The 23,020-nt window shown below is 49.2% G+C and overlaps 1 protein-coding gene across 1 annotated transcript in view; it reads right to left on the reverse strand.

Moving 5' to 3' along the window:
• Window positions 1-2,907: 2,907 nt before the first annotated feature.
• The window catches only part of LOC139262462 (uncharacterized protein CG45076-like), a 35,985-nt gene continuing 15,872 nt past the window's right edge, over window positions 2,908-23,020 (reverse strand). The window contains exons 2-3 of the mRNA XM_070877647.1: window positions 12,058-12,515; window positions 2,908-3,000 (exon numbers count right to left, since the gene is read on the reverse strand). Of these exons, the coding sequence (XP_070733748.1) occupies window positions 2,908-3,000; window positions 12,058-12,515 (551 nt within the window). The remainder of the gene's footprint in view (window positions 3,001-12,057; window positions 12,516-23,020) is intronic.

A 23,020-nucleotide genomic window follows, 5' to 3' on the forward strand; every position in this document is an offset into this window, starting at 1 on the left:
AAGGACATTCTTGCTATTGAGTGACTGCAGTGAAAGTTCACCAGACTGATTCCCGGGATGGCAGGACTGACATATGAGGAGAAATTGGATCGACTGGCCTGTATTCACTGGAGTTTACAAGGATGAGAGGGGATCTCATAGAAACATATAAAACTCTGACGGGACTGGACAGGAAGATGCAGGGAGAATGTTCCCGATGTTGGGGAAGTCCAGAACCAGGGGACACAGTATAAGGATAAGGGGTAAGACATTTAGGACTGAGATGAGGAGAAACTTCTTCACTCAGAGAGTTGTTAACCTGTGGAATTCTCTACCGCAGAGAGTTGTTGATGCCAGTTCATTGGATATATTCAAGAGCGAGTTAGATATGGCCGTTACGGCTAAAGGGATCAAGGGGTATGGAGAGAAAGTAGGAAAGGGGTACTGAGGAAATGATCAGCCATGAACATATTGAATGGTGGTGCAGGCTCGAAGGTCTGAATGGCCTACTCCTGCACCTATTTTCTATGTTTCTATGTTTCTATGTTAACTTGAATTAACATAAACTTTAACTGGCACCAAGGTGATGGCCACCATCGATGTCTCAACTGCACATACACAGCAGTGTGTCAGCGTTGTCAATCACAGCAATGTTCTTTCAGGCAAATCGTTCAGTTATGAGCTCCTGACATAAGAGTCTTGTAGCTATGTAGCCACCACGGGGACTTTCCTGCAGTCTGGAGGGGGTCATGGGCATGGTTGCATAGTCAGCCTGATTGTCTGGCCCGAGCTCAGCGACCAGCCCCTCGTCCTCCTCGTTCTCTCTCTCTCCTGATGTGACCATCAGTTCCTTCTGGCAATTCTTGTCATCTCCTGATAGCCAGGTTGTGCAGCATGGAATTTAGCTACTTGCTTAGGGTTGTATTGTAGCTCCCTTCCTGAGTGGTCCAGGCATCTGAAGCGTTGCTTAAGCACAGTTATTGTTTGCTGGACCACATTGCGTGTGTCTCTGTGGCTCTGGTTATATCGCTTCTCAGGCTCAATATGGGTGTCACGCAGTGGGGTCATCAGCCAGGTGGCTAGGCCATATAGGTCATCACCAAGCAGCCAGCATTGTCCTTGTGGCTGACTCTTAAAGGTGTCAGAGACAGCGCCCTCACTCAGGATGTGAGCCTCATCGAAGCTGCCCGAACATTTGCCATTCACTGTCATTACTATCTGCTTGTGGTCGACAACTAGTTGGACCTTCAGGGAGTGAAATCCTTTTCTGTTACGAAAAAGCTCTGGGTGCTGAGAAGGTGCCCACATGGCGATGTGAGTACACTGTATTGCTCCCTGCATCCTGGGGAACTTAGCAATGCGGTAGAATGCTCCAGCCCTGTCAGTCTGAGCCTCCGTGATCATGGGGAAGCTGATAAAGTCCATCCTACACGCATATAGGGCCTCCGTGACCTGTCTAATGCAGCGATGTGTGGCATGGTGAGACAGAGTGGGAATCTCGACTGCGGAGGCCCGAAAGGAAATGGATGCGTAGAACGACAGTGCTGCGGTGACCTTGACCTTGACGGGCAGTGATGTCCTGATAGCAGGCTGCATATTTGGTCTGATGAGCTCACATATTTCAGTGATCACCACCTTGTAGAAGCGCAGTCTCCGAAGGCAGGTGTGGTCGGACACATCGAGGTAACACCTCTTCTCCCTGTAAGGGCGGGGTGTGTATGGTCTGGAACTCCTCCTCATTCTGGCACATCTTAGACTGAGCACACAATGATGTACATTAGACGTTGTGCCATTTGCACCCTGCAGCATCTGCGTATTAATCGATATAGGCTGGGAAATAGATGGCCACATTCCAATGAAGTTTAATAGCGATTGATCAGAAGCAATAATTTCCTCACTAAAAGACACCTACATTAAAACCCAATCGTCCAGAGTCTGAAAAGATGCCTGTTGAGATAGTCACTTCACCTGAGAAGAACTCCAGAGTCAATCCAAACTCCCCCGAAGTTGAAGCAGCCTTTTGAATGAAGCAACCTGTGATTTGAAAAATGGTGCCCACGCCGGTGTGATGAGTTCAGAACAGTTCCATTTTTTCAGAGCGGTGTTTTCGATGAGCGATATTGTGGGTGAGATGTGTGTGAGGTGATGAAAGTGACGCTAGGAAATATACAGGGCGTTAGTTTCGGCAAATTTGACCTTTACAACAAAAAAAATTGGGCGGTCGGTATTATTGAAACTCGCCGTTAATTTTGTGCGGAAAGTAACACTGGCCGATATTATGGGCATTGTTTTCGCCCATTCTCATGATTCCGCTCAAAAGAAGTGGGCGGGCGATATTATTTTTGCCCGGCGTTATGTACATGCCGAAAGTAACGCTTGCCGATAAGTCGCCGAAAAATGAGCATCAATTTCCATTTTGTTGCCAAATGGGCGATATCTGGGCGTTATACCTCATTTCAGCGGCAAAATGGACTTTAAGAGGGCGTTATGCATGCAAAAATAATGGAAAATCTAGCCCAATATCTTTTGTTGTGTATAACCATGCAAGTTATGTATGATGATTATTTTGTTATGATTACTTCTTCATTAAGGAGGGAGAAGCTCTGCCTACTGGACTTCTGCTCCACCCATTGGACTACCATGTTAATGCAACTACTGCTGTATATAAAAAACGATCATGTGACAAGGTCATATGACTAGTTCCTGTGGAGCCATTATGTGTATGTGTGCGTTTGTGATGTCGTAGAGAACATATCACATGTTTCCACATGTACACTAATGACACCCAACTCTATCTCATCACCAGCTCTTTCGACTTCTCCATTCTATTTAACTTGTCAGACTGTACGTCCACCATCCAGTACTAGATGAGCCGATAATTTCTTCCAACTAAACATTGGGAGACCAAAGCCATTTTTTTTGTGCCCGCTACAAACTCTGCTCCCGAGCCACTGATTCAATCCTCTGCCTGGCAAAGTTCACAACATTGGTGTCATATTTGACCCCGAGATGAACTTCTGACTACATATCCGTGCAATCACTTAAACTGCCTATTTCCATATTTGGAACATTGCTCGATTCCACCTCGCCTCAGCCCATCTGCCGCTGAAACTCTCATCCATGCCTTTGTTGCCTTTAGACTTGACTATTCCAACACACTCTTGGCCAGTCTCCCATGTTCTACCCTCCATAAACTTGAGGTCATCCTAAGCTCTGCTGCCCATGTCCTAACTCAGACCAAGTCCCATTCACCCATCATCCCTGTGCTCTCTGATGTACATTGGCTCCCAGTTAAGCAATGCTTCGATTTCAAAATTCTCATCCTTGTTTTCAAATCCCTCCATGGGCTTGTCCCTACATATCTCTGTAATCTCCTCCAGCCCCACAACTCCCCAAGATATCTGCTCTCCTCTAATTCTGGCCTCTTGAGCATCCTCAATTCTAATCGCTCCACCATTGGTGGCAGTGCCTTCAACTGCCAAGGCCCTAAGCTTTGGAATTCCTCCCTAAAACTCTCTGCTTCTCTAGCTCTCTTTCCTCCTTTCAGACGCTCCTTAAAACCTACTGTTTTTTAACAAGCTGTTGGCCATCTGCCCTAATATCTCCTTATGTGGCTCGGTGTCAAATTTTGTTTTATAATGCTCATGTGACGCACCTTGGGAAGTTATACTATCTTAAAGGCTCTATATAAATCCAAGTTTTTGTCATTGTTGTTGTTATTGTTGTTGTGTATCACAGGCCACTTGCTCATTGAGGCAAGAACATTCTTTTTCATTGTTATGATTCAGACTTCTCCAGACACAACACATACCAAGCCAATGCTCGTATGAACTGAAACACAGTCTTGCGCAAAATGTAATTTGAGATATGTGTGCCCTGGCAAAAATTAGACCAATCTAATTACATCCAAATTACATGTAGGATTTGTAATATACACTCACATCACTTCAAGAGATGATATTAGTCACTCAAGGCACTTTGATGATAAACTATCAAATGGGTTTATTTACAAATTGATTCATTTACAGCAACAAGATGGAGTGATGGTTATTGAAATTAATCCAAATAACAGCAGCTATGAGCAAGTTCATGAAAAGGTTAAATAACCCACCAATTAGTTGCATTCCTTTGGCATTCTTTACTGATTTTTCAAACAAATAAGAATTAGAAAGAGAACAGTTGATCAGTATTTCCCAGAATTATATGGGCGATTCTATCTATAGAGGCATGCCTTGCTTAAGTGTCTGTTAAAGCCATCTAAAAAGTGTCACTAACTAGTCTTCTTCGGTGGTCCCTCGTATTGAGGATGACTTCCTTCCACCAAAAAGGGATGAGTTCGCAGGTGTTTCAATGAAGGACCTAATATTCCAGGTCCCGAACTGCATATTGAATGGTGGAAGAGGCCTGTGCGTGGATTTTTTTTAACGTGTGTTGGCACTTGCACACCAGCCAGCACACGTGCTTGACAGAGCTAGGTCTTGGTTCAGTGGCAAGGATTAACCAAGACGACTGAAGACCAGCTCTGTTACCACTAACTAGTATATCAGAAGTGTCCGACCCATAAAGCCCTTTGAAATGCAGTCTTAGCTGTGAGAAGTTAATTTACAAGACAATAGCATTTCACACCAGTGATGTACAAGCTCCATAACATATACAAAGGCATGCCAATAGCTACTTGTGCAATCTATGCTAGGGCTATTTTATTCAAATTAAGTCATGGTTTACTAGCTTGGTAATATATTCTAATTGTTTCTTCTGCTTGGGTATAGTCAGTGATTGTTTTTCTCGACTCTTATGTCTGTTACTAATCAATAGAAATTGTCATCTTTCTAATATGCTTCATGCATAACGCCCCCACAAGTATAGAAGCCAATTTCCCAATCGCTTCTCAGGCTCAATATGGGTTTCACGCAGCGAGGTCATCAGCCGGATGGCTAGGCCATAATCGGTCATCACCAAGCATCCAGCATTGTTCTTGTGGCTGACTCTTAAAGATGTCAGAGACAGCGCCCTCACTCAGGATGTGAGCCTCATCAAAGCTGCGCGGACATTTGGCATTCAGTGCCATTATGACTGGTTGTGGTCGACAACTCGTTGGACCTTCAGGGAGTGAAATCCTTTTCTGTTACGAAAAAGCTCTGGGTCCTGAGAAGGTGCCTGCATGGCGATATGAGTGCACTATATTGTTCCCTGCACCGTGAGGAACTTAGCAATGTGGTAGAATGCTCCAGCCCTGTCAGTCTGAACCGCTGTGGTCATGGGGAAGCTGATAAAGTCCATCCTACGTGTCATTTATCTTACATGGCTACTGTTTGTACTATCACAAGGTGTGCCACCAGAGGGCACAGCATTGGGAGACTTGTAGGTTACCTGCACAGGTGTGCCTGGCCTAGTATAAAAGGCAGGTCACCAGGTGTGATCCTCACTCTTGAGTTATCGATAAAGGACGAAGGTCACTGCAGTTCAAGTACAACACATTGCCTCATGCAGTGATTATCAGAGCATTCTAGGACATAACAATTGGCGATGAGATTACGGACTTTTACGCGAAAATGGCTACCCTTGGTACGTTGCAGCAGTTCGCCGATGGTGATGATTGGGACATCTTTGTGGAGAGGCTTGAACATTTCTTCACAGCAAACGACCTGGCAGGAGATAACCTGGCCACACTGGCTGGCAAGCGCAGAGCAATCCTGCTAACCAGTTGTGGGCCCACTGTCTATGGCCTCGTCAGGGACTTGCTGGCACCAGCGAAGACAACGACTAAGACGTATGAGGAGCTCATAACACTGATCCATGAGCAACTCAAGCCCAAGAAGAGCATCCTCACAGCCAGACCCCAGTTCTACACCCATCGACGGCCCTAAGGCCAGAAAATCGTGAAATACGCTGCAGACCTCAGGATGCTGGAGGCACCATGTGATTTCGGCGCCCACCTCATCAAAGCACTGCGGGACATTTTTGTCATTGGAATCAGCCATGAGGACCTTCTTCATAAGCTACTGTCGGCTGATACCACAGTCACACTTCAGAAGGCCATCTCTGTGAGCCAGGCATTCATGACCTTGAAGTATTATTCTAGGCAGATGACTCATCCTCAGGACTCAAACCCGGCAAGTACTGTGCACAGAATGGTGCCTTTTAGAGGCTGGACTGTAGAACGCGAACCTTCTCAGGGCAGAGAGAACAGGCCCTCGAGTCCCTTAGCTCAGAGTCCACCGAGGGGGGCTAACTGAGTAGCCCCATGCTGGCGTTGTGGAGGGAAACACAGAGATCAGCAGTGCCGTTTTAAAGACTATGTATGTAAAGCCTGCAGCACAAAGGGCCACCTCCAGTGAATGTGTAAGAGGAATATGACTCACTGTGTTGATAAAGAGTGTGTAGATGGCCATGAATCCAGTGCGGATTAAGAAACGATAGGCAGAGAGACAGCTCAGCCCCACGATGAGGTATACAGCATGTTTACATGCACCACCGAATGTTCCTCATTGAGCATGGAAGTCGAGATAGATGGCGTTCCAGTCTTCATGGAAGTGGGCATGGGGGCAAGCCAGTCAATAATGAATCAAGAAGCCTTTGAGAGGCTGTGGGACAATCAAGCTGAACGACCCAAGTTGGTCCCAGTTCAGGCAAAGATATGCACCTACACTGATGAACTTATCCCAGTCGTTGGTAGAGCAAATGTAAAGGTACTCCATGAAGACACGGTGCACAGGTTACCTCTGTGGATTGTTGCAGGTGATGGACCAACATTACTCGGAAGAAGGTGGATGGAGAAGATCCATTGGAAGTGGAAAGACTTCACCCCTCCAACGATCGACGTCCTCCGTGCTCAGAGGCAAAGCAAGCCTGGACCCGGCACCAGAGAGCAGACCTGCACAGCACCCAAGGGACAGATTGCCCAGCACGACTGCGTGGAGATGATCCAGCTGAGACGACACGAACTCACCTTCCAGGCTCCAGTGGCAGGACTCTGGAGGAAGAAAATCGGATCCAAAGGCGACTTTCCAGCTTCGGTGGCAGAACCCGGGGAGAAGAGGATCACCGCAGTCGACATCGTGGATGGAGGAAAGATGGCGCACGAACCACGAGGTAATGTGCTGAAGAAAAAATGGTGGCGGCCAGACCACAAGGTGCAGCGCTGATGGAGCAACACGTGGCACCAAACGGAGAAGAGAATTGGGGTAAAGAAAGCAAGGCTCTCTTAAAGGAGGCCTGCAAACCACCTCACTTAAAGGGGCAGTTTCACACACTCAAACGATGTAATAGCAACTATGAGTTCGAGATAAAATGTGTAATTGATGATCAGAGTTGTGTACATACAATGAGCAAGGAAAAGTTGCACGATCGCGATTGGAGCCACAGGATACTCACAATAAGTAATGAAACATTGTGCGATGTAGGATTTCAACTGCACACAGCGAATGCAGCGGGCAAACACCCATCAGGAGCACACAGGTCCAGTGAGCTACCTGTTATGTATGAATAAAGAGTCTGACTAGATACTGTGAGCTCAAAGTAAAGTTTGACCTCAGTCATTTATTGCAGGTCTCCAGAGTGCCTCTCCAGCCTGTGAGGCCTCCTGAAGTACAGGTGCTCCCAAGGGATTGTGGGATCCCTTGGGACTCCAGGGGATGAGCCCTGGTGGTTACACAAGGTATTTACAGGTTTACAAATATAACAACACTCCCCGCCAACCCCCCCCCGCCCCTCCACCCAAGGTCAATAGTGTAACTATTTACAAGGTGAGTCGATCTGGGGCCTTTCTTTCCCTGGTTGATTGTCTCGGTGCAAATGCTGGTTTTGGTGAGTCGTTTGTTGGGCTCTCGCTGGGCTGCTGTGCAGCTGACCTTGCTGGGCTGCCTGGTGTGGTGAGTCCTGCTCGGCTACTGCGGGTGATGGGTTCTGCTTCGTGGTCAACCGCTGTGTCGGTTGCTACTGGTGTGTATGTTGGGAGGTCAAAGAACAGAGAGTCGAATGTGGCTTGCTCTGGATAGTCCGTGAATCTGAGTTTGATTTGGTCCAAGTGTTTCCGGTGGATGAGTCCATTTGAAAGTTTGACCCGAAACACCCTACTCCCCTGTTTGGTCACAACAGTGCCGGGAAGCCACTTGGGACCTTGTCCATAGTTCAACACAAATACAGGATCATTGATTTTAATTTCACGTGACACGTTTGCGCTATCATAATATGTACTTTGTTGAAGTGCCTGCTCTCTACCCATTCATGTAGATCAGGGTGGACTAATGAGAGCCTTGTCTTCAGTGCCCTTTTCATGAGCAATTCAGCTGGTGGAGTCCCAGTGAGCGTGTGGGGTCTCGTGCGGTAGCTAAGCAGGACTCGGGATAGGCGAGTCTGCAGTGAGCCTTTAGTTACCCTCTTTAAGCTCTGCTTGATGGTTTGCACTGCTCTCTTTGCCTGACCATTGGGTGCTGGTTTGAACGGGGCAGATGTAACATGTTTGATCCCATTACGGGTCATGAACTCTTTGAACTCGGCACTGGTGAAACATGGCCCGTTGTCGCTCACAAGGACATCAGGCAGGCCGTGCGTGGCAAACATGGCCCGCAGGCTTTCAGTGATGGCAGCGGACAGCTTGCCGACATTATCTCATATTCAATCCATTTGGAGTACGCATCTACAACCACAAGGAACATTTTACCCAAGAACCGGCCTGCATAGTCGACATGGACCCTGGACCATGGTTTGGAGGGCCAAGACCATAAACTTAGTGTCACCTCCCTGGGTGCATTGCTTAACTGCGACCATGTATTACATCTGTGAACGCAGGACTCTAAGTCCGCATCGATACTGGGCCACCACACGTGGGATCTGGCTATCGCTTTCATCATTATGATGCCTGGATGAATACTGTGGAGATCACTAATGAAAGTGTCCCTGCCCTTCTTAGGGACCACTACCCGATTATCCCACAGAAGACAGTCTGCCTGTGTAGACATTTCATCTTTGTGCCGCTGGTACGGCTTTATCTCTTCCTGCATTTCCACTGGGACACAGGACCAGCTCCCGTGAAGCACACAATTTTTTACTAGGGACAGTAAGGGGTCCTGGCTCACCCAGGTTCCAATCTGTCGGGCTGTGACGGGTGATTGCTCACTCTCGAATGCTTCCTGTGATGTGTGTAGCATTCAAATCACTGACTCCACGCGGTCTCGTGTTGTATTAACTGCTGTGACCTTAGCCCTTTATTAGGTAACTCCAGACTGCCCCTCAGGTGTGGCGGGCAGCCTTTTATACTCTGTCTTGCAGGTACTTTTAGGTCTCCCACCACAGCGCCCTCTGTGGCGCACCATTGTACTTATATATTTAATGTGCCAGGACAATACATAACATTTCACTCCCCCCCAGTTCCAAAAGCCATTGCCGGTAATTTGAGTGTAAGTCCATGACCATCCACTTCCCTCTTCCCCCCATGTGGAGATTATCCAGTGCAAGCATGTGGTATTTGCAGTCCTTACATGGGCGATGAAGTACACAAGCATAACCTCCAACAGAAAGCAGGTATAGACACATAGAAACATAGAAAATAGGTGCAGGAGTAGGCTATTCGGCCCTTCGAGCCTGCACCGCCATTCAATTAGTTCATGGCTGAACATGCAACTTCAGTACACCATTCCTGCTTTCTCGCCATACCCCTTGATCCCCCTAGTAGTAAGGACTACATCTAACTCCTTTTTGAATATATTTAGTGAATTAGCTTTCCTGTGGTAGAGAATTCCACAGGTTCACCACTCTCTGGGTGAAGAAGTTTCTCCTCATCTCGGTCCTAAATAGCTTACCCCTTATTCTTAGACTATGATCCCTGGTTCTGGACTTCCCCAACATTGGGAACATTCTTCCTGCATCTAACCTGTCTAAACCCATCAGAATTTTAAACGTTTCTATGAGATCCCCTCTCATTCTTCTGAACCCCAGTGAATACAAGCCCAGTTGATTCAGTCTTTCTTGATATGTCAGTCCCGCCATCCCGGGAATCAGTCTGGTGAACCTTTGCTGCACTCCCTCAATAGCAAGAATGTCCTTCCTCAAGTTAGAAGACCAAAACTGTACACAATACTCCAGGTGTGGCCTCACCAAGGCCCTGTACAACTGTAGTAACACTTCCCTGCCCCTGTACTCAAATCCCCTCGCTATGAAGGCCAACATGCCATTTGCTTTCTTAACCGCCTGCTGGACCTGCATGCCAACCTTCAATGACTGATGTATCATGACACCCAGGTCTCGTTGCACCTCCCCTTTTCCTAATCTGTCACCATTCAGATAATAGTCTGTCTCTCTGTTTTTACCACCAAAGTGGATAACCTCACATTTATCCACATTATACTTCATCTGCCATGCATTTGCCCACTCACCTAATCTATCCAAGTCACTCTGCAGCCTCATAGCATCCTCCTCGCAACTCACACTGCCACCCAACTTAGTGTCATCCGCAAATTTGGAGATACTACATTTAATCCCCTTGTCTAAATCATTAATATACAATGTAAACAGCTGGGGCCCCAGCACAGAACCTTGCAGTACCCCACTAGTCACTGCCTGCCATTCTGAAAAGTACCCATTTACTCCTACTCTTTGCTTCCTGTCTGCCAACCAGTTCTCAATCCACGTCAGCACACTACCCCCAATCCCATGTGCTTTAACTTTGCACATTAATCTCTCATGTGGGATCTTGTCGAAAGCCTTCTGAAAGTCCAAATATACCACATCAACTGCTTCTCCCTTGTCCACTCTACTGGAAACATCCTCAAAAAATTCCAGAAGATTTGTCAAGCATGATTTCCCTTTCACAAATCCATGCTGACTTGGACCTATCATGTCACCTCTTTCCAAATGCGCTGCTATGACATCCTTAATAATTGATTCCATCATTTTACCCACTACCGATGTCAGGCTGACCGGTCGATAATTCCCTGTTTTCTCTCTCCCTCCTTTTTTAAGGACTGTACATTTCTATGGTACATATAATATGTGGTACAGATGTTATGACAAAAGGTTATAGGTGCACTGAACAGTTATTTGATCCCAGCTCCACTGGGTGAGGTATGGTGATGGTATACTGCCCCTTTTTGCCCGAGGAAATGGCCTGCGCTGAGGCAGGGCATCGCAACTAGTGCATTGCCTCTGTTCTCAGTGGTCGCCTTAGCGGCTCATCTGCAGCCATTGAACCCTTGCATGAATTCATAATATCGAAGATCGCATTGGTCCTTTAGGTCCATTAGCCCTTTTACTTGTACCTCGTGGTATTAACTCTTTTCGTAAATCAGTCATATCCATCATTTTAAACAGAGTAACCATCAGCATCAAAATATTAATTCTTATCCTAAATCTGTCATCATGCAAATCACATTACACATTTATCTTGCTCTTGCCTAACAAAAGTTTTTTTGTGGGGACTGCCACCGGTGCACGGCTCTTTTAAGGCTCCCGTGTGCATTTCCCTTTTAAGACGCCATCTTGTGGTGCTATTTAGTTGTTCTGCTTGCCTTTGTTCTTGCAGCCACGAGGCTCGCCACCATTTTGAGCTCGCTGACAGTGAGATCACTTTATTGTTATTTCTCCATTAAATTAAGAAGTGTTAGATTTTAAAACTAATTCAAAGTTACATTTTCTTTATTTAAAAAAACTTTTGTTCATGATCTTTCAGCATCTACCTCAACCCAGGTTACTGATTTCCAAGATGTTTGTCGAGTCAGGATTAGCGCCTGCCGATGAGCAGGATGATATGAACCCTTCCGTTCTCCCTGCACCCTCCCCCATGCTACAAGCAGCTCTGTGCAGACATACTGATAACTGCAGAAGGAAGGAAAAACGGCCGAGAACGATTCGATCAGTCCCTGTGGCCTCCATACTTGCTGTAACTGCTGCCGTCCCCGCCGCTCTGGCTCTTGTACCCACCCGAGTAGCTGTTGCGTTCTCCCGAGTTATGCCGGCCGCCCCCTCTACTGCCGTAGCCTCCTCTGCCGCCGTAGCCTCCTCTGCCGCCGTAGCCTCCTCTACCGCCGTAGCCTCCTCTGCCGCCGTAGCCTCCTCTGCCGCCGTAGCCTCCTCCTCTGCCGCCGTAGCCTCCTCTGCCGCCGTAGCCTCCTCTGCCACCGTAGCCTCCTCTGCCGCCGTAGCCTCCTCTGCCGCCGCAGCCTCCTCTACTGCCGTAGCCTCCTCTGCCGCCGTAGCCTCCTCCTCTGCCGCCGTAGCCTCCTCTGCCGCCGTAGCCTCCTCTGCCACCGTAGTCTCCTCTACTGCCGTAGCCTCCTCTGCCGCCGTAGCCTCCTCTGCCGCCGTAGCCTCCTCCTCTACTGCCGTAGCCTCCTCTGCCGCCGTAGCCTCCTCTGCCGCCGTAGCCTCCTCCTCTACTGCCGTAGCCTCCTCTGCCGCCGTAGCCTCCTCTGCCGCCGTAGCCTCCTCCTCTACTGCCGTAGCCTCCTCTGCCGCCGTAGCCTCCTCCTCTACTGCCGTAGCCTCCTCTGCCGCCGTAGCCTCCTCTGCCGCTGTAGCCTCCTCTGCCGCTGTAGCCTCCTCTGCCGCCGTAGCCTCCTCTACTGCCGTAGCCTCCTCTGCCGCCGTAGCCTCCTCTGCCGCCGTAGCCTCCTCTGCCGCCGTAGCCTCCTCTGCCACCGTAGCCTCCTCTACTGCCATAGCCTCCTCTACTGCCGTAGCCTCCTCTACCGCCTCCACCGTAGCTGCGACCGCCGCCCGACTTTATCTCCGCGTGGGCCCCCCCCCATTTGTCGCCCGTCGGTGGATTTCCCGGTCAATGCCTGCTCTTCAGTGTGGGGATTTGAACTGCCATTGAATGGCTTCTTTCTCCGGCGCTGCTCTTTGGGGATCCGGGGGACAGCGGTCTGTGGAGGAATGAAGTCTTCCCAGCTCCCACGAACCTTCCCCATCCACCTCCTGCATAGTAGCGTCGGCCCATCACCTGCAATGATCCACAAAGGTAACCCGTGCGCCTCACCCCCGTGAGATACCTGCACATCCGCTCTGCCAAGGACAGGTATCATTCCCTGGTGTAGGTACGCAGTTTTGCCGTGACCGGGATCAGCTTGGGTCGTGCAGCTGGGTTGACCCACAGTTTATCAAAAGTTCTCTGACTTATCAACGATGGACCCGATCCAGTGTCTACTTCCATACTCACTGGGACTCCGCTGATCTTGACCTCCTGGAGTCACTGGAGACGAATCGTTGATACACATATATAGTCCAAGCACCTCATCTTCTTCTGCCTGCTCCTCACTGGGATCCTCTACCATCTCCTCAGCCACACGGTGAGTCAGGTTTCTTTTGCACATACGCTGAAGGTGGCCTTTCGTGTGGCAGGTATTGCACGTAAACTCCGCAAACCTCCACCAGTGAACCCCATGGCTTCCTCCATAGCGCCAGCATGGTGCTACTTGATTAGCCCCCCTCAGCGGACTCTGAGTTCCAGGACCCCAAGGTCCATGCTCTCTGCCCTGGGCAGAGCCACATTCTGCAGCTGTCCATGGTGGGCGCTATCCTGTGGACAGTGCCTGCCGGGTTCAAGACTGTGTGGATCATCTGCTTGGTGCTGCAAGTCGAGGTCATAAATGCCCTGCTGATGGTGATGGCTTGCTTCAGGGTGACTGTAGGTTCCGTGGATAGCAGCCTGTGAAGGAGACTCTCATGGCCAATCCCCATAACAAAAACGTCCCGCAACGCCTCGTCAAGGTGTGTGCCAAAATCACACGGCGCCGCGAGTCTCCTGAGGTCCGCAGCATATTTGGTGACATCCTGGCCCTCAGTTCTGCAGGCCATGGGTTAAGGTAGAATTTGTGCCGGACTGTGAGGATGCTCTCCTTCGGTTTCAGTCGGTCATGAATGAGTGCGATCAGCTCCTCATGTGACTTGTCTCTGGCGCTCTCGGGTGCCAACAAATCCCTGACGAGATAGTAAACCTCATCGCCACAACTGGAAAGCAATATCGCCTTACGCTTCTCTCTCAGTGCGTCCGTGTTCCCCGTCAGGTCATTTGCTGTGAAGTAGTACTCAAGCCTTTCCGTGAAGGCCTCCCAATTATTTCCCAACGTAAAATCCTTTAACGAGCCCAGAGTTGCCATGGTTGCATGAAATTCGTCCGTGTCCTTATGATGTTTGTAGCACTCAAATCACTAACTCCACGTGATCTCGTATTGTATTAACTACTGTGATCTTAGTCCTTTATTAGGTAACTCCAGAGTGCCCCTCAGGTGTTGTGGGCAGCCTTTTATACTCTGTCTTGCAGGTACTTTCAGGTCCCCCACCACAGCGCCCTCTGTGGCGCACCATTGTAATTATATATTTAATGTACCAGGGCAATACATAACACTTCCATTACCATGACTAAATCTGCGGGCTTTGCCATTTTCTTCCCCGTGGTGGGCAATGGCAGCCTACTGAGAGCATTGGCACAGTTTTCTGTGCCTGGCCTGTGACGGATGGCGTAGTTGTATGCGGACAACGTGAGCACCCATCTCTAGGTGCAGGCCGATGCATTCGTATTTATCCCCGTACTTTAGGAAAAAAGGCTATCAATGGCTTCTGGTTAGTTTTCAATTCAAATTTGAGCCCAGATATTGATGATTTTCTTTACCCATAAACACACTCTAACGCTTCTTTTTCAATCTGTAGGCTCTCTCAGCCTTTAACAGACTTCTGGATGCATAAGCAACCAGTTGCAATTTTCCAGATTCATTAGCTTGTTGCAATACACACCCGACTCCGTACGACGACGCATCACATGCTAGTACCAAACACTTACATGGATCATACTACACAAGCAATTTGTTTGAGCATAACAATTTTCTAGCTTTTACAAAGGCATTTTCTTGGCTTTTACCCCATACCCATTCGTCTCCTTTATGCAGCAAGGCGTGCAATGGTTCCAACAGTGTGCTGAGACCCGGTAAGAAGTTATCAAAGCAGTTCAGGAGTCCAAGAAACGACCGCAGCTCCATCACATTCTGTGACTTCGGTGCGTTCTCGATTGTCTCGGTGGGCCTAATGCTGTCCGCCGGGATTCATTTACACAGGAACGCCACTTCAGACACCAGGAAAACTCATTTCAAGTGTTTTAACCTGAGCCCCATGCGGTTGAGTCGACTAAGAACCTCCTCCATGTTCTGCAGCTGCTCGACTGTGTCCGGACCTGTGACCATGATGTCGTCCTGGAAGACCACGGTGTGCAGGACCGACTTCAGTAAGCTTCCCATGTTTCTCTGGAATATCGCCGCTGACATGTATGTAACCTTCATGTAACTGTAACTTTCATGTAACAACACTGCATACTGTACACAGCTAAGAAATGCACACCTTGACTACAGGGGTTCAACTTGTGGGAGACACTCCTCACCTGGTCATCAAAGTATATAAAGGGAGGTCCCATGCAGGGTCATCACTTGTTGGTCCTGTGAATAAAGGTTAGGGTCACAGAGTGACCTTGTCTACAGAATGTGCCTCATGTGAATTCATAGTAGTGTGTAAGGACACAACATTTGGTGACAAGAAACGGGAATCAACGACTCACGAGAATGGCCACTGGTAGCACAGAGGAACGGTACTGTGTTGGTGAGGACTGGGACGATTTCGTTGAGAAGCTCCAGCAGAGCTTTGTCACGAAGGACTGGCTGGGAGAGGCAGTGGCTGGCAAGCGAAGGGCGCATCTACTGACCAGCTACGGACCTAAGACGTACGCGCTGATGAAAGACCTGCTCGCACCCGAGAAGCCGGCGGACAAAACCTTTGAGGAGCTTAGCAAACTGATCGGTGAGCACCTCAAACCAGCAAGCAGTATACACATGGCCCGACACCGATTCAATGCGCACCTACGTCGGGAAGGGCAGAGCATACTGGACTTTGTTGCGGACCTTCGGCGCTTGGCCAGCCTCTGTAAGTTCACAGACGCCTGCAGGGGCGAGATGTTACGGGATTTCTTCATTGAGGGCATTGGTCATGCCGGGATTTTCAGAAAGCTAATTGAGACCAAGGACCTGACCTTGGAAGCAGCGGCGTTGATGGCTCAAACCTTCATGGCGGGGGAGGAGGAAACCAAGATCATATACGCACGCAACCCTGCTTCCAACGTGGCGATGAAGCAGGGAGTTAACATTGTAAACGCGACTCAGAACCCCACAGACAGGCAAGGGCAATTTGACACCACCCAGGCAGTAATAGACTCTAGAGTGGGTCCTCAACAGAGACAATGGCAGGTTGAACGGATATTTACATCATCACAAGGGACAATACGTCCCAGGATGGGGCCATTGAAACCTACTAACAGGGTGCTCAAGAGTAATCAAAGAGACAATCAGAGAGGAATTCCTGGTAACAGCTCTTTTGTTCACAACAATCTCAGCTCATGCTGGAGGTGCGGGGGCAGACATGCTGCAAAAACCTGCAGGTTTCAACAATTCATCTGCAGAAATTGTAACTTCAGTGGACATTTAGCCAGAATGTGCAGGAAGCCCGCAGCGAAGCTAATTTACGAGGCAGATGAACCACAAGAGGGGTCTGAAAGGCAGGGTTATGCTTGGGACACAGCAATGGACACTGAAGTTCAGCGGGTTCAGGTGGCAAACATCCACAGCTCATATACAAAAACGCCACCCATGATGATGAAAGTCCTATGAAATGGCATCCCGGTACACATGGAGCTGGACACAGGGGCCAGCCAGTCACTTATAAGTGTCCAACAATTCGAGAAACTGTGGCCACTCAGAGCTAGCAGACCCAAACTAGAATGCATTGACACACAATTACGGACGTACACCAAAGAGATCATCCCAGTGCTAGGCAGTGCAATGTTGGTGGTCACACATAATGGATCAGAGAACTGGCTGCCACTCCGGATTGTCCCGGGAAATGGTCCCGCGCTTTTGGGGAGTAGCTGGCTAGCCGAGATGAACTGGAAATGGGGGGATGTGCACGCCATTTCATCTGTGGAGCGAAGTTCATGCTCACAGGTCCTACAGAAATTTGAGTCATTATTTCAACCTGGTGTCGGGACTTTCAAAGGTACCAAAGTAGTGATACACATCACCCCGGATGCCAGACCAGTGCACCATAAAGCCAGAGCTGTGCCGTATGTGATGCGGGAGAAAATTGAGAGTGAGTTGTACAGGTTGCTAAGAGAGGGCATAATTTCAGCGACTGGGCAAGCCCTATCATCCCTGTCCTAAAAACGGATGGTTCAGTCAGGATCTGTGGCGACTACATGGCCACTATCAACCGAGTGTCACTACAAGACCAATAACCGCTTCCGAGAGTGGAGGATCTTTTCGCCACGCTGGCAGGCGGCAAGCTGTTGACCAAGTTGGACCTCACTTCAGCCTACATGACCCAGGAACTGGCTGAAGAACCCAAGCTACTGACCACCATCACCACGTAAAAGGGGCTGTTTGTCTACAACAGGTGTCCGTTTGTCATTCGTTCAGCAGCCGCTATTTTTCAAAGGGACATGGAAAGCCTGCTCAAATCCATCCCTGGAACAATCGTATTTCAGGACGACATCTTTATCACGGGTCGAGACACCGAGGAACACCTCCACAACCTGGACGAGGTGCTACACCGACTGGACCGGGTAGGCCTGCAATTAAAGAAGTCCAAGTGTGTGTTTTTGGCCTCAGAGGTTGAGTTTTTGGGCAGGAGGGGTGCCGCAGACGGGATCCGGCCTACCGAATCCAAAACGGAGGTGATCCGTCGTGCACCCAGGCCCGGCAACACATCAGAGTTGCGTTAATTTCTGGAACTCTTTAATTATTTCGGGAACTTTCTGCCAAACTTAAGCACATTGTTGGAGCCGCTACATGTGCTCCTGCGTAAGGGTTGCGATTGGTTTTGGGGAGACTGTCAGGAATGGGCTTTCAATCAGGTGTGGAACCTGCTTTGTTCGAATAAGCTGTTGACCCAGTACAACCCCTGTAAGAAATTGGTTTTGACATGTGATGCATCATCCTACGGGGTTGGGTGCATGTTGCAGCAGATTAATGATGAGGGCCAACTCCAACCTGTGGCTTATGCCTCCAGGTCACTCTCCCAAGCAGAACGGTAAAATGGGATGGTTGAAAAGGAAGCACTCGCATGTGTCTACGGGGTGAAAAAGATGCATCAGTACCTTTTTGGCAGAAGGTTCGAGTTAGAAACGGACCACAAGCCATTAACATCCCTGTTGTCAGACAGCAAAGCTGTCAATGCCAATGCGTCAGCTCGCATACAGCGATGGGCTTTCATGCTGGCTGCATATGACTACACCATATGGCACCGGCCAGGCACCGAAAATTGCGCTGACATGCTCAGCAGGCTTCCACTGGCCACCACTGAGGGGGCAGCGGAGCAAAGCGCCAAGATGGTCATGGCTGTCGATGCTTTTGACAGCGCAGGCTCCCCAATCACAGCCCGCCAGATCAAAAGCTGGACCAACAGAGATCCCCTCCTATCCTTGATTAAGAAATGTGTCCTGACTGGGGATTGGGCGCCCACACGCAGAGCATGCCCTGAGGAGGTCAGACATTTCCACAGACAGATGGATGAGCTCTCCATCCAAGCCGACTGCCTACTGTGGGGCAGCCGGGTAGTCATGCACCAGAAGGGAAGGGAAGCATTCATCAGGGAACTCCATAGCGAGCACTCAGGCATTGTGCTAATGAAGGCCATTGCCCGGTCACATGTATGGTGGCCGGGAATTGATTCAGACCTGGAACACTGTGTTCGCAGGTGCACAACGTGTGCGCAGCTGGGCAATGCCCCCAGGGAGGCCCCACTCAGCCCCTGTCCCTGGCCCACCAAGCCATGGTCACGTATTCATGTAGTCTACGCGGGCCCGATCATGGGAAACATTTTCCTCATTGTTGTTGATGCGTACTTGAAATGGATTGAGTGCATCATATTGAATTCGTGCACGACATCCACCATTGTGGAGAGTCTGCGTGCGGTCTTTGCGACCCAAGGCTTGCTGGACATCCTAATTCGCGACAACGGCCCGTGCTTCACTAGCTGCGAATTCCAGGAGTTCATGTTGGGTAATGGCATCAAACATGTCAGGACAGTACTGTTCAAGCCAGCTTCCAATTGCCAGGCGGAACGGTCCAAATCATAAAACAAGGCATGCTCCAGATTCAAGGACCCTCCCTTCAATACCGTCTATCGCGCCTCCTGCTGGCCTATAGGTCCCGACCGCATTCGCTCACGGTAGTCCTGCCCGCGGAACTACTCATGAAACGTACACTTAAAACTCGGCTGTCCCTCATTCATCCAGTCCTGTCAGACATTGTTGAGGGCAAGCACCAGTCCCAAAATGAGTGCCATGACCGTAACTCAAAGGGGAGATGTATAGAAATCGATGACCCTGTATTTGTTCTTAATCACGCTTTGGGGCCCAAGTGGCTTGAGGGTACTGTAATTGGTAAAGAGGGAATAGGTTCATAGTGGTCAGGCTTAACAATGGACAGATATGCCGCAAGCATCTGGACCAAGTAAAAAAAAGGTTCAACATGGACCCTGAGGAACCTGAGGAAGATCATGAGATGTTGCTCACACCACCGCCAGTGAACGAGCAACAAGAACTTTCAGCAGCATGCACAGTCCCTGCGGCCAGCCCGGACAAGCCGGAATCGCCACAGGTGACAAAGACACATGCCAAGGCTCAACAACCAGAGCCCCAACTGCAGCGCTCCACGAGAGAGCGTCGTCCACCCGAAAGACTTAATCTTTGACCCCATAAGACGTTGGGGGGTAGGTGATGTCATGTATGTAACCTTCATGTAACTGTAACCTTCATGTAACAACACTGCATACTGTACACACCTAAGAAATGCACACCTTGACCACAGGGGGTGAACTTATGGGAGACACTCCTCACCTGGTCATCCAGGTATATAAAGGGAGATCCCACACAGGGTCATCACTTCTTGGTCCTGTGAATAAAGGTACAGGTCACAGAGTGACCTTGTCTCCAGTATGTGCCTCATGTGAATTTATAGTAGTGTGTAAGGACACAACAGCCGCGGCTGATCGAATCCCAAACGGGCATCTGTTGTAAATGAAGTGACCTTTGTGCCTGTTGATGCTGGTGAGGCCCTTCAATGATTCTTCCAGCTCCTGCATTATGTAGGCCGAGGTCAAGTCCAGCTTCATTAATGTCTTTCCTCCCGACAGCATCGCAAAAAGGTCGTCTTCCTTTGGTAGTGGGTATTGATTCTGCATGGAGAAACAATTGACAGTTACTTTGTAATCGGCACAGATTCTGATGGTGCCGTTTCCCTTGAGGATTGAGACAATCGGATTGGCCCACTCATTGAATTCGATCGGTGAAATGATGCCCTTTCGTTGCAGCTGGTCCAACTCGATTTCCACCCTCTCTCTCATCATGTACGGTACTGCTTTCGCCTTGTGATGGATGGGTCGCGCCCCAGAATTAGGTGGATCTGCACTTTTGCTCCTTGGAACTTCCCGATGCCTGGTTCGAACAGCGAGGGGAACTTGTTTAAGACCTGAACACAGAAAGTATCGTCAACGGACGAGAGCGCTCAGACGTCGTCCAAGTTCCAGCGTATCTTTCCCAGCCAGCTGCTGCCAAGCAGCATGGGACCATCGCCCGGTACCACCCAGAGTGGTAGATTGTGCATCACTCCATCGGAGGAGACCTTTACAGTAGCACTGCCAATTACGGGAATCAGTTCCTTTGTGTAAGTTCTCAGTTTAGTGCGAATGAGAGTCAGGACTGGCCTTGAGGCCTCGCTGCACCACAATTTATCGAAAGTCTTTTTGCTCATAATGGACTGACTCGCTTGTCCAGCTCCATTGACACTGGGAGTCCATTTAATTCAACCTTCAGCATTATCGGGGGACACTTTGTGGTAAATGTGTGCACCCCATATACCTCTGCCTCTTCGGCCTGAGGCTCTGGTTCATCGTGATCTGCTATGGATCTGTCCTCCTCTGCAACATGGTGGTTTGCAGGATTAGCAGTTGGAGGTGTCCCATTGTTCCACAGCCTTTGCAAACGTATCCTTTGAAGCGGCATGAATGGAAACGATGATCACCCCCACAGCGCCAACAAGGTGTTAATGGCTTTGCATTCATCACCCTTGATGGTGGACTCTGAGACATCTGCGGACGTGCAGCGGCAGGCATGTGGGGCCTGCCCTGTATGTTGCAATTTGAAAACAACATCACTTTGTTCACAGTACTTGTAGCAGCACTCGTGTGCTGAGAGATTTGCTTAGTATTGTCACTGGTGACAATGAACATCTGGGCTATCGGTATGGCTTTACTCAAGGTTGGGATCTCTACAGTCAAAAGTTTGTGAAGTATCACTTCATGGCCAATGCCAAGTATGAAGAAGTCCCTGAGCATGTGCTCCAAATGTCCTTCAAATTCGCAATGTCCTGCAAGGCGTCTCAGCTCGGCGACATAGCTCACAACTTCCTGGCCTTCACACCTTTTGTAGATGCAGAACCGGTACCTCGCCATCAGAATGCTTTCCTTCGGGTTCAGATGTTCCCAGACCAGTGTACACAAATCATCGTATGATTTCTCTGTGGGTTTCATTGGAGCAAGCAGATTTTTCATGAGGCCATACGTTGGTGCCCCGCAGACGGTGAGGAGAATCATCCTTCGTTTGGCAGCGTTCGCTTCTCCTTCCAGCTCGTTGGCCATGAAGTATTGGTTGAGTCACTCCACAAAAGTTTCCCAATCATCTCGTTCCAAAAATTTCTCCAGGATGCCCACTGTTCTCTGCATCTGTTCGTCATCTGTATCTCATCGACAGTTGTTATGTATGAATAAAGAGTCTGACTAGATACTGTGAGCTCAAAGTAAAGTGTGATCTTAGTGTTTTATTGCAGGTCTCCAGAGTGCCTCTCCAGCTTGTGAGGCCTCCTTAAGTACCTTGCTCCCAAGGGATTGTGGGATCCCTTGGGACTCCAGGGATGAGCCCTCTGGTGGCTACACAAGGTATTTACAGGTTTACAAATATAATACTACCCAACGCTGTGGCGTGTGTCCCTGAGACCAGAGTTATACAAATATAACACTACCCAATGCTGTGGCCTGTGTCCCTGAGACCAGAGTTATGCACCATGGAGTGTGGCCATAAGCAGCTAATACATACAAGTTGCAGAGCAAGAGATCTCAGGAGGGCAACGGCACTGATATCGATACCCTGCCTCCAATCGGCTTTACCTCTTTGGCACCTGATGGCACCAATCGCCACAAGCCTGAAAGAGCAAACTGTGCTAAAGCGCAGCCCCCAGACCCCATTGTCACCAAGGCCATACCCAGGAATGAAGGGTCACCTGTAACAGTTCTCCCAAAGGGGACCGGAACCAGCCAGGATCCCAAACAAAACAACGCTCAGGCTAGCGAGTCAGCAGTTCCCTGTGCAGTGCTAGATGACAGTTCTTCAGGGAGCAGCAGTGACCCAGGACACAAATAAAGGACAGGGAGGTCACAGGCATCTGTGAACCTGCCCGACGCTAGGAGCAATGGCAACAGCCCCGAGAGCAAGCAACTTGAGCCAACCGGGTTCCCACTGCCAGCACTGGGCACCGCGCTGCCACCAGACTGCAGGGACACTATCCAGCAGTTCTGGAACTAGCTTGTCTTTGCGTACCAGTTACCGATCCCCAGTACGTATCGATAATATATCTCACCAGTCTAATGTACTTGTCTCACAACTGAACCACAAATGTAATGCAAACTTATTTTTCTGGACTTGAATGTATATGAATGCAATGAGCCTCTGGCATAATCTAATTGTGGGCCGACGGGGGGCAGGGCGCGGGGGGTGGGGGAGAAGAGAATGGAGTGGTCAGGGACACACACAAACAGCAACCACCAGCACTCTACTGCTAACAAAACACCAACCACTCACCCAAGATTGAAATGAGGTAAGATCTCTTCTCCCTGTAAGTGCGGGGTGTGTATGGTCTGGATCGCCTCCTCATTCTGGCATGTCTTATATTGGGCACACAATGATGTGCATTAGATGTTGTGCAATTTGCACTCTGCAGCATCTGTGTATTAATCGAAG

The sequence above is a fragment of the Pristiophorus japonicus genome, chromosome 4 (genome assembly GCF_044704955.1).
Source record: "Pristiophorus japonicus isolate sPriJap1 chromosome 4, sPriJap1.hap1, whole genome shotgun sequence".
NCBI lineage: Eukaryota > Metazoa > Chordata > Chondrichthyes > Pristiophoridae > Pristiophorus > Pristiophorus japonicus.